Source organism: Neoarius graeffei, chromosome 7 (genome assembly GCF_027579695.1).
Source record: "Neoarius graeffei isolate fNeoGra1 chromosome 7, fNeoGra1.pri, whole genome shotgun sequence".
NCBI lineage: Eukaryota > Metazoa > Chordata > Actinopteri > Siluriformes > Ariidae > Neoarius > Neoarius graeffei.
In genome coordinates this window covers 68,543,494-68,558,170 of record NC_083575.1, presented here as the reverse complement: position 1 = coordinate 68,558,170, position 14,677 = coordinate 68,543,494, and the positions used below count along the sequence as shown (strand labels likewise).

At 41.5% G+C, this 14,677-nt stretch overlaps 1 protein-coding gene across 1 annotated transcript in view; it reads left to right on the top strand.

Moving 5' to 3' along the window:
• Positions 1-14,677, top strand: part of glud1a (glutamate dehydrogenase 1a) — a 55,655-nt gene that overhangs the window by 17,394 nt on the left and 23,584 nt on the right. Inside the window, exons 4-6 of the mRNA XM_060926297.1 lie at positions 434-497; positions 4,796-4,890; positions 10,430-10,609. Of these exons, the coding sequence (XP_060782280.1) occupies positions 434-497; positions 4,796-4,890; positions 10,430-10,609 (339 nt within the window). The remainder of the gene's footprint in view (positions 1-433; positions 498-4,795; positions 4,891-10,429; positions 10,610-14,677) is intronic.

The following is a 14,677-nucleotide window of genomic DNA, read 5'->3' as shown; positions in this document are numbered from 1 at the left end:
CGAAAGAAAAATAATCAACACCTTCAAACCAATCAGCTTGAGAATTAAACAGTAATACTGCAGTCCCCACCGTAACTCACCGTCTTGTCCTGCAAATTGTTTTGCTCTGCTTTTATACACTGCAAAAAAATCTTAGAAAGTGAAATGATATTGAAAGTAGTTGAAACGATCTAGCATTTCCTATTAGAAGAATACAAGACACCAATTCTGAGATTATTAAACCTGGTTCTAGATCGCAACCAACTTTATTCCAAGATGTCTTATCAAGTAAAAATATCTGTCCATGCAGCAAGATAATTTCACTAGTATTAAGTAATTTTCTCCTCAAATTCAGTTTTCAGTTTTTTGCAGTGTATTTTAAAGAATCTTGCCATTAATTACTTCCCGGTGACACTGCTGCACATGTTTTGTTTTGGGGTTTTTTTCCTCACAGGACCAAGAGCTGGAGAAAATCACAAGACGGTTCACCATTGAGCTGGCTAAGAAGGGATTTATTGGTGAGGACTTGATCATGATGTTTTTGCTTTGTTCTCTCTCTGAGGAATGGTTTTAAAATAACTCCTTACATTAGCCTGATCTCTGCTAGCTGAAACTACAGCTTGAACATGGTGAGAAAGTGTTCACAGGGGTCTCTTAGTGCGTTCTGGTCCAAATCCCTTTCTTTAGGTTATAACAAATAAACAAATGTACTTGATTCCTAGACAGATGCTGACATAAGGGGTTGCAGAGTATGCGCCATGTATGCAACCATGGCAACAGGACAAACAAGTTGCAGTGTTATTGTCAGTACAGTGCGGATGGAAACCTTTATAGGTGCTCATTCTGTATATGAAGAAAACTAAGCTTTGTATGAACGCTCTCTACATGTATAATTGGTTATTCCTTCTAGGCCCGTGGTATTTTATTTATTTAGGGCAGAGCCACTCATGCATATGTTAGATTTCCATGCTACCACCACTGTACCAATATCGTCCTCCTTGTAGTACAAAATTAGAGAATATGCAAGCAATGAAACCTGATGTTTGCTGTTATGCCATTTTTCTTCTATGCCACAACAATTTGCCACCGATTATAATGTTTAAATTATTAAAGAATTGTCATGCTTTTTTAGCTATTTCTAGTTACTTTTAGGGCAGTGCAATGGTTAGCACTGTTGCCTCGCAGCAAAAAGGTTCCAGGTTCGAAGTAGTTACATTTAATGCTGACAAACATCCACCAAACAAGTATGTTATGATGCTTCGGTTATAACGGCTACAAATAGTCATCCCTCATCAACCTCTCTTTTATGCCTCCACCACTAAATTATATTTTTGGCTTGTCTGTCCAAGATTCTCTTCAGCACAATATTATCAGAAACAAGTGGTTGAAAGTAGGGATGGCGAAAACTATAAAAAAAATCTTGACCGACCACCGAGCCTCATTAGCCGGTTAAAGTCGGTTAACCTATGAGTATAACAGGGATGCAAACGGCGCGCCTTTTGGCGGATGCCGCCTTTTTCACGGCTGAATCGTGCAGATCCGATTTTTTTTTTTAGGGGGGGCGTTGGAGTGTCTGAATAATTTCAACGGCATTTACTTATTTAGTAATTTTAATACAGAATTTACTCTGTTGAAATTATTCAGACACTCCAACGCCCCCCCCCCCCCCCCAAAAAAAAAAAATCGGATCTGCACGATTCAGCCGTGAAAAAGGCGGCATCTGCGCCTTTAGTTTGTGTGGAGAGATATGATCTGCAATAGCATGCATTGTTGGCTACAGACCGAAACATACTTTCAGAATGCACTGGCCAAGGCAGGACTAAACTCGATGTGCCTTCTAATAATAATTAAAAAAAAAACAGAATAGTAATTTGTAAGCTGAAAAGCCTGTGTCTACACTTTTTTCTCGCCGAGTGGCAGCTGTCTTCAACTGGGGCGGGAGGGCGGGACATGACTGAATGGGTGTTTCTGATTTGTCAGCTGTCTTCAACTGGGGTGGGAGGGCGGGACATGACTGAATGGGTGTTTGATTTGTCAGCTGTCTTCAGCTGGGGCGGGAGGGCGGGACATGACTGAATGGGTGTTTCTGATTTGTCAGCTATCGTCCTTACACCGCATGGCATGCCCCAGGCGTTTACAACACAGAATTCCAGGTTCTCTGCTCCAATATCGGCAGCTTCAAAATTATTGATTTTTTTTTTTTTTTTTTAACCGACAACCAAAAAAAAATTAACCGGTTGATGTTGATTCGGTCAACCACCGGTCAAACGGTCATCGCTTAACATCCCTAGTTGAAAGTTTGTAGGATTTTATATGCAGTTATCTTTATAACAAGTAGATGAATTGATCCAGACAGGGACAAGGTCAAATGTCTGAAACCGTTTTTCTTTAATAGCTGTCTGTTAGAAATTGTGTTCTTCTAACAGACAACTTCCCATATCAGTGTCTATACAGTACATTTGTTGTTTGTTATTAGCATTAGATTATGTGGAGGATGTGCCATACAAGTCCCTGTGAATGAATGAATTGTTTGGGATAAAAGCAGTGACATACTGTATATTACCAGAGGTGGACAGAGTACCCAACTTCATTACTTAAGTCAAAGTACAGATCCCACTGGTCATATGTTTAATCCGATACAAGTGAAAGTTCTCCAGTCAATTTTTTTTTTTACTTAAGTACTGAAGTATTTGCTTTTAAAAATACTTAAGTATTAAAAGTACATTTTCTGTCAACACATTGCTGTATTATTGTCACAATGCTTATATTACCTCATGCCTCTGAAGCGACCGACTAGATTATTTTGTGAATTCACAAAATGAACGCATGCTGTGCCATCATGGTGGTTTAACATTAAGCTAGCTAGTCAGTGAAGCTCCACCTGACATGCTAGCAAACTCTTTTCAAACTCGAGATCATATTGGGTAGCTAACGCTACTAGAAAAGAGAGACTTCTACATTTTGTTTATTTGGCAAGATTATGCTAAAACATATTTCTGAAAGGACTTCAGATAAGTTAGCGTTATTCATGTTAGCGTAACTCCGTTTTTACATGCTAACTAACAGGGTCCAAGTTAACTAGCTATGTGTTAACGTTAGCCGTGGACAAGGCGACGGCAGCTTGGCGGGCAAATCCATAGAAAGTCATTTGACTAACCAGACTGCATAGGTATTGTAATATTATTGCTAGCTCTAAAAGCACAGACAACTTCACTGCAAGCTTTCTCTTGGAAGAAAACATTTTCTATACCTCAATATGCTCCTGCAGGTTGGACGGGAAGTTTTTGGAGGCCGTGATGTGGTTCGTTTTAGGCAAATAAAGCAAGCGTTTAAAACGAAACGAATCTTTAATCCTTGCAGAGAACTGAAACATGAGTTCTAGGTAAAGCCATGGGTGTGTGCATTCCCCAGATGAACCACCTCCTTCCATTCTGCCATCAACTGATCGTGTTCAAATAATGCTGCGGTGAAATCATTGAACTTGATTTTATAGTCTATGGACGTGACGTGACCCTAGTGATTACTGATAGGCTGTCTCAGTGTCACCTGCGAAAAAAACAATCACGTTTTAGAAAAGATATCCACTGTCAAAGCTGCTTCATAGTAACGAGTACCGAGGTAAAAGTTAAAGTCCTTCCCGCGCCGTGTGGCACCGATCTCTGTTTCCGCAGCCCTCGGCCTCTCGCCTATTACATAGCTAGGGTTACAGTGGGGGGCTAGTCCTCTGGTAACCACGAGAGTTTAACTCCCCACTCGCATCTGTATTGCAGCATGCCTTGCCAGATGGTAGTAGGTACCATTTTTATGATGGTCTTTAGTATGACCCGACCGTGAATAGAACTCCCGATCGAGAGGCGGACACACTACCACTAGGCCACTAGCCGGTCAACGAGTACTGAGGACCTTGATAGAAATGTAGTGGAGTAAAAAGTACGATATTTGTCTTTCAAATGTAGTGAAGTTAAAGTTGTAAGTTGCCAAAAAAAATACTTGAGCACAAATACTCCGTGTACTTAAGTACAGTACTCAAGTAAATGTACTTCATTACTGTCCACCTCTGCATATTACATATGCATTAATATGAGCCTGTAATATGAAATACAGCCAGCACTGACGTCTGCACTGTCCTTATAGAAAATGAACAGTAGTAGCTTCTGTTGCTGTTTCTTTCTGTTGTTTCCATCGAGGATGGCTTTAAACAATTTTGCTACGAATGCTTAGGACTGCAGTTGCCATGAGTAGTTTTGCCCTCAAGTCTCCATCAGTAAATGGCTGATAACGTCAACCAAATCGACTTCATGTCTGTTTTGTTGACGTAAGTTCTTTAATAATAATGCTATCCGTTATCCCCCAGCTGAGGATGCGTTCCCTTTCGAGTCTGCTTCGTCTCAAGGTTTCTTCCTCATGTTACCTCCTTGCCACCGTCACTTTCACTCAGGCTTGCTCGTTAAGGATAAACTTATGTTTTATGTCTGGAATTTGTACATTTCTGTAAAGCTTTTCTGTGACACTGTCTATTGTTAAAAGTGCTGCACAAATTGAATTGAATAATTCATGTACTCACACTTTTTTTTATAGTTAATAAGGTATAAGTGGAAATAACTGTGTGCATATAGGCTTTATTATTTATAAAACTGTATATCATGTTGACTGCTCGTCTTGGGGTCTTAGTCAAAACTCTCTGTGCAGCACAGACATTACATCTTTATGTTTTGACAGATTAAAATGTTCATGTGGAAATCCTTATCTCCAGTTTCCTGTCCCATAGTTTGCCTTAAGTGTCCGGTTTTTAAAAATTGTTTTGCTTACGTCTCAGGGCCAGGCATTGATGTCCCTGCTCCTGACATGAGCACCGGCGAGAGGGAAATGTCTTGGATTGCTGACACGTACGCCAACACCATGGGTCACCATGTGAGTTAACAGTCCTGCTAAATAAATTAAGATAAGGGAAGAGGGTTATTCTGTTAGTTTTGCTGATAATAGTCTCCTATCAGCTCCATATGCATTAGGGGTCATAGGTTAACATTAGTGCACAAACAGTAAACTTTGTCTCGTGCAGTTATTTGTTCAGTTATTTTTGGTTTGTCCTATATAAACTTTCCTACTGCAATGATTAGCAGTGCCATATCTCATTTATTAAGAGACTTTTTTTATACTACTGCTGCATTGTTCTACTGATTTAGAACAGAAGTTGTGAGAACTCTTTTTATATCTTGAACTCTGTAAATTCTGGTGTTGGAGTAATGGAGAAAGTAGAATTAACAAGAGTGCTCTGAGAGCGAAATATCCCCCGCTGGCAACTATGCCACAACTCTGGTAAAATATGACCGAATTGAACGAAATTGCAATGTGCGTACAGTACCGTTCAAAAGTTTGGGGTCACTTTGAAATGTCCTTATTTTTGAAAGAAAAGCACTGTTCTTTTCAATGAAGCTCACTTTAAACTAATCAGAAATCCACTCTATACATTGCTAATGTGGTAAATGACTATTCTAGCTGCAAATGTCTGGTTTTTGGTGCAATATCTCCATAGGTGTATAGAGGCCCATTTCCAGCAACTCTCACTCCAGTGTTCTAATGGTACAATGTGTTTGCTCATTGCCTCAGAAGGCTAATGGATGATTAGAAAACCCTTGTACAATCATGTTAGCACAGCTGAAAACAGTTGAGCTCTTTAGAGAAGCTATAAAACTGACCTTCCTTTGAGCAGATTGAGTTTCTGGAGCATCACATTTGTGGGGTCGATTAAATGCTCAAAATGGCCAGAGAAATGTCTTGACTATATTTTCTATTCATTTTACAACTTATGGTGGTAAATAAAAGTGTGACTTTTCATGGAAAACATAAAATTGTCTGGGTGACCCCAAACTTTTGAACAGTAGTGTATTACTGACCCATAACAAAGAATCCTGTCAAGTTTCGTGAAATTCTTCCAAAAATTGTGAGAGGAGTTGATTTCAGAAGGTGAGCACCCTTCCCGGGATGGACGGACTGACATCGCCACGACATAATCTCCCTTCGGGCTTTTCAGCTAGTGGGGGAGATGTATATACGGTGGTGCTTGAAAGTTTGTGAACCCTTTAGAATTTTCTATATTTCTGCATAAATATGACATAAAACATCATCAGATTTTCACACAAGTCCTAAAAGTAGATAAAGAGAACCCAGTTAAACAAATGAGACAAAAATATTATACTTGGTCACTTATTTATTGAGGAAAATGATCCAATATTGCATATCTGTGAGTGGCAAAAGTATGTGAACCTCTAGGATTAGCAGTTAATTTGAAGGTGAAATTAGAGTCAGGTGTTTTCAATCAATGGGATGACAATCAGGTGTGAGTGGGCACCCTGTTTTATTTAAAGAACAGGGATCTATCAAAGTCTGAGCTTCACAACACATGTTTGTGGAAGTGTATAATGGCACGAACAAAGGAGATTTCTGAGGACCTCAGAAAAAGTGTTGTTGATGCTCATCAGGCTGGAAAAGGTTACAAAACCATCTCTAAAGAGTTTGGACTCCACCAATCCACAGTCAGACAGATTGTGTACAAATGGAGGAAATTCAAGACCATTGTTACCCTCCCCAGGAGTGGTCGACCAACAAAGATCACTCCAAGAGCAAGGCGTGTAATAGTCGGCGAGGTCACAAAGGACCCCAGGGTAACTTCTAAGCAACCGAAGGCCCCTCTCACATTGGCTAATGCTAATGTTCATGAGTCCACCATCAGGAGAACACTGAACAACAATGGTGTGCATGGCAGGGTTGCAAGGAGAAAGCCACTGCTCTCCAAAAAGAACATTGCTGTTTGTCTGCAGTTTGCTAAAGATCACGTAGACAAGCCAGAAGGCTATTGGAAAAATGTTTTGTGGACGAATGAGACCAAAATAGAGCTTTTTGGTTTAAATGAGAAGCGTTATGTTTGGAGAAAGGAAAACACTGCATTCCAGCATAAGAACCTTATCCCATCTGTGAAACATGGTGGTGGTAGTATCATGGTTTGGGCCTGTTTTGCTGCATCTGGGCCAGGACTGCTTGCCATCGTTGATGGAACAATGAATTCTGAATTATACCAGTGAATTCTAAAGGAAAATGTCAGGACATCTGTCCATGAACTGAATCTCAAAAGAAGGTGGATCATGCAGCAAGACAACGGCCCTAAGCACACAAGTCGCTCTACCAAAGAATGGTTAAAGAAGAATAAAGTTAATGTTTTGGAATGGCCAAGTCAAAGTCCTGACCTTAATCCAATCGAAATGTTGTGGAAGGACCTGAGACGAGCAGTTCATGTGAGGAAACCCACCAACATCCCAGAGTTGAAGCTGTTCTGTACGGAGGAATGGGTTAAAGTTCCTCCAAGCCGGTGTGCAGGACTGATCAACAGTTACGGGAAACGTTTAGTTGCAGTTATTGCTGCACAAGGGGGTCACATCAGATACTGAAAGCAAAGGTTCACATACTTTTGCCACTCACAGATATGTAATATTGGATCATTTTCCTCAATAAATAAATGAGCAAGTATAATATTTTTGTCTCATTTGTTTAACTGGGTTCTCTATCTACTTTTAGGACTTGTATGAAAATCTGATGATGTTTTAGGTCATATTTATGCAGAAATATAGAAAATTCTAAAGGGTTCACAAACTTTCAAGCACCACTGTAAATAACGAGTTTACATATATGTATGTGTGTGTAAGGATAGAAATTTTAGATATAATGGAGTATTTTGGAAATTGAATTGCTGTAAAATGAGGATGACCAAATGCTTTCTTTGGACATGAATGAACATGTTCCCCTGTAATGTGAACTACACTTTTAGGTTCCAAGCCTCACCTAGACCTGCCTACTAAACTATGCAGTCACACCTATCATGATAGAAACTGGAGTGCACGTACAAGGTTTTATTCAAGCCACTTTCTTCTTAGAGAAAGAAGCTGCTCATCTGGGTTCGTCTAGATGTAGATGCTAGAAAAGTTTGCATGCATACGTTCTTATTCCTTGCATATCCGTACTGTATATACAGTATAATATTTTCTTAGAATTGGAAGAAAGTGTGCATGTCAGGATTTTTTAAAGTGTCTAGCTTTTGTCCCTAAGCACCTGGAGGTTACCATTAATCTCTGTGTGTGTGTGTGTGTGTGTGTGTGTGTGTGTGTGTGTGTGTGTGTGTGTACACACTCCACTTTCTGCCTTAGATAAGTGATTTCTTAAAGGAGTATATTGGAAATGTACTGCATTTTTAATTGCTAAAGTGCAACAATTCCCAGAAAGAAAACTGTACTGTAGCACGGGATTCTAACTAGACCACAATATCAGTGTAGTGGCACCAGTCATAACGGCTGGGGCTTCGGGGGCTGCTTTAGGCCCCCGACAGCTCACGGGTTCTACATGCTCAGAGAGGCATTCTACTGCAGTTCCTGGCACTTGCAGGCCTCCCTGAAAGTCACTCTTTTTTTTTTTTTTTTAGTAATATTAATGAGAGAAATGTATTTATTTAGCCAAAAGTTGCTGTGATTTTTTGTTTTTGATTGAAGACTTATAATTAATTCAACTATACTGATGACATATTTATGGAATAAGAATAAAACAACCAGTTCACCAAGTGTCAGCTTTATTTTCAGCTTTATCCATTCAATTACAATACAGGTCTATCCAGATCTAACTCGGGGACTGGCGCGTATTACGTGCATGGCGCATAAGCACCTCTTAACATGGATGGCACTTTACCGCGAACACAGGATAAGGAAGGAGGTTAACTGGACTAGCAAGATCAGTGACAGTTTCCACATGGAACTACTCAGGCAGCTATGCACTGGGTGCTTATGTGGACTGGGAGTGGAAGATGTCTGAATGTACCGTAGAACATTTCGCACGGTGATTCACCGGTGCCATTATGTGGGGATAACAAGAAAAAAATTAAACAAAAGGCCACATTTTCAAGATTGACCAGTCTTTTTATTAGCGTAGCGGCAACTTTTACAGGCGTGTCGGCAATATTGTGGGCGTAGCAGTAAGGGAACATCGCGTATCGGCCCGATACGCTGAAAAGGCCTAGTTAAAATCCTGGTAGCAGTCTGCAAATGTATAGAGTCAAATTGGGCCATCGTTTTCATTGCTCAGAGGCTTGGTCCACCGAGTGTCCAGTATGTAACTGCAAAATCCCCGCAGGTGGGTGGAGCACAGAAGCACGGCAGGCCAGAACTGAGTTCTTACAAAACTCTATTTACTCGCTTTTCAGCGTTTCAACATTCACTCTCCCAGCCACACGCGTGCACACCAGTGTTCGGGTTGGGGAGAGCTCCCTTCCTCTGCTCTCCCTCTCCTCTTATAGGGCGCGGTCACTGGGGAAGACACACAAACATAGGTTAATTCCCATCAGGTGCAGTGATTCTACCACTTACCTTCCCTGACTCCGCCCTCCATTCACAGACCGACGCTTGACCACACCCCCGCTGCCACAGTAACATGACATAATCTCTCCCTGTTCTTCACCAGGTACTTTTTTTTTTTAAATAACCCAGCTCTTTTGAGACTGAACTGACGTTCTGTAACGGTACTGTATGCAATAGGATTGAATGAAGACTCGAGGCAGGTTTGAGAGAGAGGAGCCGAAAGAGGTGCCACCTGAATGTAAAAGTGTGGCACCTTTTCTTTTAAATAAGGCTTGTATGGCTTGTGGACGTGTAACCAATAAGCCACATCGTTCTACACCAAGAAGCATAGCCACAGCGAAGAATGATGAACTATTCCCTGTTGCTGAAAGGCTCAATACAATGCAGTATAGCTAAGTTAAACACCTTTTCACTGGATTTTAATGATGTACATCATTAAAATCCAGCTAATCCAGCTAATACCTGCTAATGGTATTAACATGGGCCTATTTTTTCTTTGAAATATTACTTTGGGGAGGGAATAGATGTATTCTTTTGACATTTTCTCCTTTACAGGCTTTAGATTACCTGATGTATTTTTCACTTGAATTCAGTTCAGTTTTATTTATCAATTAATTTTTCAGATAAATAACTTAAACATAGGATGTAGTGAAGGACATTTACCCAAGTCATCTTTACTTTACATACGTATTATGCAACGGTAATTCATTGGCACACACGTGGCACAACAATCATGGAATTCCTGTTCTCAGGTTGTGATTTGGGAGGTGAACCGCTCTTTGTTTTCTATTGGCAAGATCACATGGCACTGAAAGTGAAAGATTAAATGAGTGTAAACTACATAAATTGCTCTAAAAAATTGTGACTAGCATGTGACAGTAGTTCAGAGCATCTGCACTGTTGGCTGAGATGTAAGCCTGCTTTGGAGTTTTATCTGATTTTGAGTTGCGTGTGATTTGGAAATGTCTTGGTATACAGCAAAGCTTTGTATTCTGCCTTTTCTGTAACACACATTGGTTTTTATTTATTTACTTATTTCTTACTTGATAATCATCCAGGATATCAATGCCCATGCGTGTGTGACGGGGAAGCCCATTAGCCAGGGTGGCATCCACGGGCGAATCTCAGCCACCGGGCGAGGAGTTTTCCACGGCATCGAGAACTTTGTCAATGAAGCTGCCTACATGAGTCAGCTAGATTTGACTCCCGGCGTTGGAGACAAGACCTTCATTATTCAGGTGTGAGGCTGCATGGCATGTACTTGCAGTTCTTTCCTCATCACTACATTCTGTTTATTAGTGCACACTGCATTACAAATAACAAATCAAGGATGTTTGTCGCCGTTAAAAAGCAGCGATGTAAGTAGGGTGTTCATAAATCTAATCAACAGAAGGGTTAGAGTTCAAGCATAAAACTGGCACGTAATTGTCCTCAATTAAATGCTTTCTTTCCTTTCAGGAACAATACTGGTTTTAAAGCTTGCTTTTAATGCCACTCCACACATTTAAATTTCAGAGCCATAATATTTGTTATTCCACGAAATCGAGTTGTACATGAGCTGATAGCTGACGAGGCGCATAGCACCAAGTTGGCTATAAGCCATGTACGACAAAGATTGCGTGGAATAACTGTTTTATTCTATCCGCATTCACTGGATTTTGAGAAACTGAGCATTTTTATTTTTTGCAAATTTGAAAAATAAAAACTTTATACAAAATGTTCGACAAAATAATTTCCGGTAAACAAACCAGGAAAATTACAGTAGCAATTCCATATTTTATTGCTTTTTGTATTTTGGGGGATTTTATTATTATTATTATTATTATGATTATTATATATATATTTTTTTTATTTTGTCCTCAGTTGGCTCAGTAACATGCTCCACCATTATTTTCTTCTTCTGTAGGGTTTTTTTGGGCGGTTGGCAAACCAACTTAAATATGCATTACCGCCACCAACTGGGCTGGAGTGTGGAACAGGAGATTTTTTTTTTTTGGGGGGGGGGACTATATTCTTTTAGCTATTTCTGTTTTTAAAATACTTGAACAAAGTATTTTGTTCTAGTATCTGACTTGATGCGTGCTGCCATTTTGTTTGTTTTTCTCTCCTCACAGTGTATGAGCTGATATCCTAGTAGTAGAGTAGCCAATCAGAGTGCGCAATTGCTTATATCCAGTGAACGTGGATGGAATAAATACTGTTATTTCGATGAATGAAGTTTACTTAAAAAAAAAAAAGTCACCTCAAACAAAATAAATTTTGGACACCATTCACACAGTCACATGTTAATTATAAAGATTAATACACAATGTGGATTTTTTTTTCCCTCTCCTTCCTTTAATGATTCTCAGATCCTTTTTGTAAAATGAATGAAATATCTATTGAAGAATTTTACATAAAACTCTTCATGGTTTCCCTGAAGGGCAAACCGGAGAACTAATTTATGTGTTAGATGGAACCTTTTTTTTTTTTTTAATCTGGTCTCTCTAATAATAAAGTCATCTTTTTGTCATGAGAGAGGTTAAGCTCAGAATCAGAAATCCTTATGCACTGATCATTCATCCACAAGGTGGCATAATTCAATAACGTTGACGTTCCAGAAGCTGGAAATCCTGTAATGCTTATTTTCCCTGGACGGTGTTTCACAGGCAGAATGATTTTTCCAGACTTTCAAGGACCTAAAAGTAGCACACACACTTGATTTTTGAGATTAGGAAAATGTAGTCTGACGTTTGAGGATGGGATGCACTTCAATGTATTTTCTGTTTTGTTTTTGCATTAATGCCTGATGCAACTTCTCAGACAGATAATCAACATTTAAAGTGAGAGTAAGTAATTTTGGAGAAACCACCAAGAATAAGCTCAACTTTGAATGTATCCAACCAAAATATCCTACCCGCTCCCTCCAAAGCCACTCCTCCAAAACACATGAACGTGCACTGCCTGATTACTGCTGGAAGACGAGTCCATGAGAGAGAGGAAGTATTGGGGGAGGAGCTTGGTGCATCATTGTCAGAGGTCACAAACACCTACAGGAGATGCTTCATAGCTAGCAGCTCCATTTCTGGATCCGACTAACGACGTCATCAGGAGGATACTGTACCAGCCAGTTTCGGCCTCTTATCCTTGACTGATAGCACTGGTACGGCGGAGCCCCTCCATCAGGAGGTGTCCTACGTCTGTGTTAACTACTTTCACCGAACTCTCCGACCATACTTGGTCATCTCTCTTCAACCACAACCATAATGATGTCTTTTCTACTTCACCTTGCGCATCTGTGATAAGCTTTCTGGTCTCTGTAGGACTAAAACAAAAGCAACGTCTATCTGAAGAGATTAACTAAAGCTTTTTCGATATATCCCCTTGCACCAAGTCCAATATGATGGTATTCTACCTTCCAACCTGCACCCTCGCAGTTCTCAATCAATTCTCTGTATCTTCTTTTCTTCCGGTCTTCAGCATCTTTGATATTGTCTTCCCAACTCACTGTTAGTTCCATAACAATCCCGATCTTCCGTTCATTCCATATAACCATATCCTGTCTTTTTGCCGTCCTTATCAGAGGAAATACCATAAAGTTTTCCAGATCCACACTAATCTGCCACTGTCCTTCCTATCTACTGTCAGTCTTGGTGCATCATTGTCATGTCCAGCTACCTCATGTCTCATTCACATGTAAGAAAACAACTAGCATTATCATAATGAATGTAAACAACGAACATGGCTATTGTTAGTACTCCCAGCTGTTGACTAGCTTGCTAGCTTTAGCAATATGTCTGCCTGACCTTGTGGAAGACTCTGGGCACACGCAGTAAGTGCACAGGCAGAGTGCAGGCAGGTAAACAGGCAAGTAGGCTATCCAATCATTTCATTTGGCCCTGTGACTGCCACAGATGACTGTTTTTTGTTTGTTTTTCCTCTCCTTTTTATTGTTGGAGAATTTTGATTTATTCATTGTTCCATCCATCCATCCATTTTCTGCCACTTGTCCAGGTCGCAGGGGTAGCAGCCTAAGCAGAGCAGCCCAGACTTCCCTCTCCCCGGCTACCTCCACCAGCTCTTCTGGAGGAATACCAAGGCGTTCCCAGATCAGCCAAGAGATGTAATCTCTCCAGCGTGTCCTGGGTGTGCCCCGGGGTTTCCTCCCGGTGGGGCATGCCCAGAGAACCTCCCCTGGGAGGTGTCCAGGGGCATCCTAAAAAGTTTGACTATCGACCGGACTCTCCTCTCCAGCACCCCAGCATAGGCTTTCCTGGGGAGGCTGAGGTGTGAGATCCCCCTATAGTTGGAACACACTTTCTAGTCCCCCTTTTTAAAAAGGGGTACCACCACCCCAGTCTGCCAATCCAGAGGCACTATTCCTGACCTCCACGCAATGTTGAGGAGGCATGCCAGCCAAGATAGCCCAACAACATCCAGCACCTTCAGGAACTCAGGACGAATCTCATCCGCCCTGGAGTCCGGCCACCAAGGAGATTTTTAACCACCTCGGCAATCTCAGCCCCTGTGATGGGCGAGTCCTCCCAAGCACCCTCAGACTCTGTGTCCTCCTCGGACAACATGAAGGTGGGATTGAGGAGATCCTCGAAGTATTCCTTCCACCACCGGACAATGTCCCCAGTTGAGGTCAACAGCACTCCATCCCCACTGTAAACAGTAGGGACAGAGCACTGCTTCCCCTTCCTGAGCCGCTGGATGGTTTGCCAGAATCTCTTTGAGGCTGATCGAAAGTCGCTTTCCATGGCCTCACTGAACTCCTCCCACACCAGAGTTTTTGCTTCAGCAACCGCCAGAGTCGCATTCCGCTTGGCCCGTTGGTATCTGTCAGCTGCCTCTGGAGACCCACAGCCTAATCAAGCCTGATAGGACTTCTCCTTCAGCTTGACGGCTCCCCTCACCGCAGGTGTCCACCACCAGGTTTGGGGATTACCACCATGACAAGCACCAACAACCTTGCAGCCGCAGCTCTGCATGGCCGCCTCAGCAATGGAGGTACGGAACATGGTCCATTCGGACTCAATGTCCCCATCCTCCCCCAGCATGCAGTTGAAGCTCTGCCGGAGGTGGCAGTTGAAGATCTGACGGACGGGAGCCTCCGCCAAACGTTCCCAGCATACCCTCACTATATATTTGGGCCTACCAGGTCTGTCCGGCCTCCTCCCCCGCCATCTGATCCAGCTCGCCACCAGGTAGTGATCAGTTGACAGCTCTGCTCCTCTCTTCACCCGAGTGTCCAAGACATACGGTCGTAGATCAGATGAAATGACTACAAATTCAGTCATCGATCTACGGCCTATGGTGTTCAC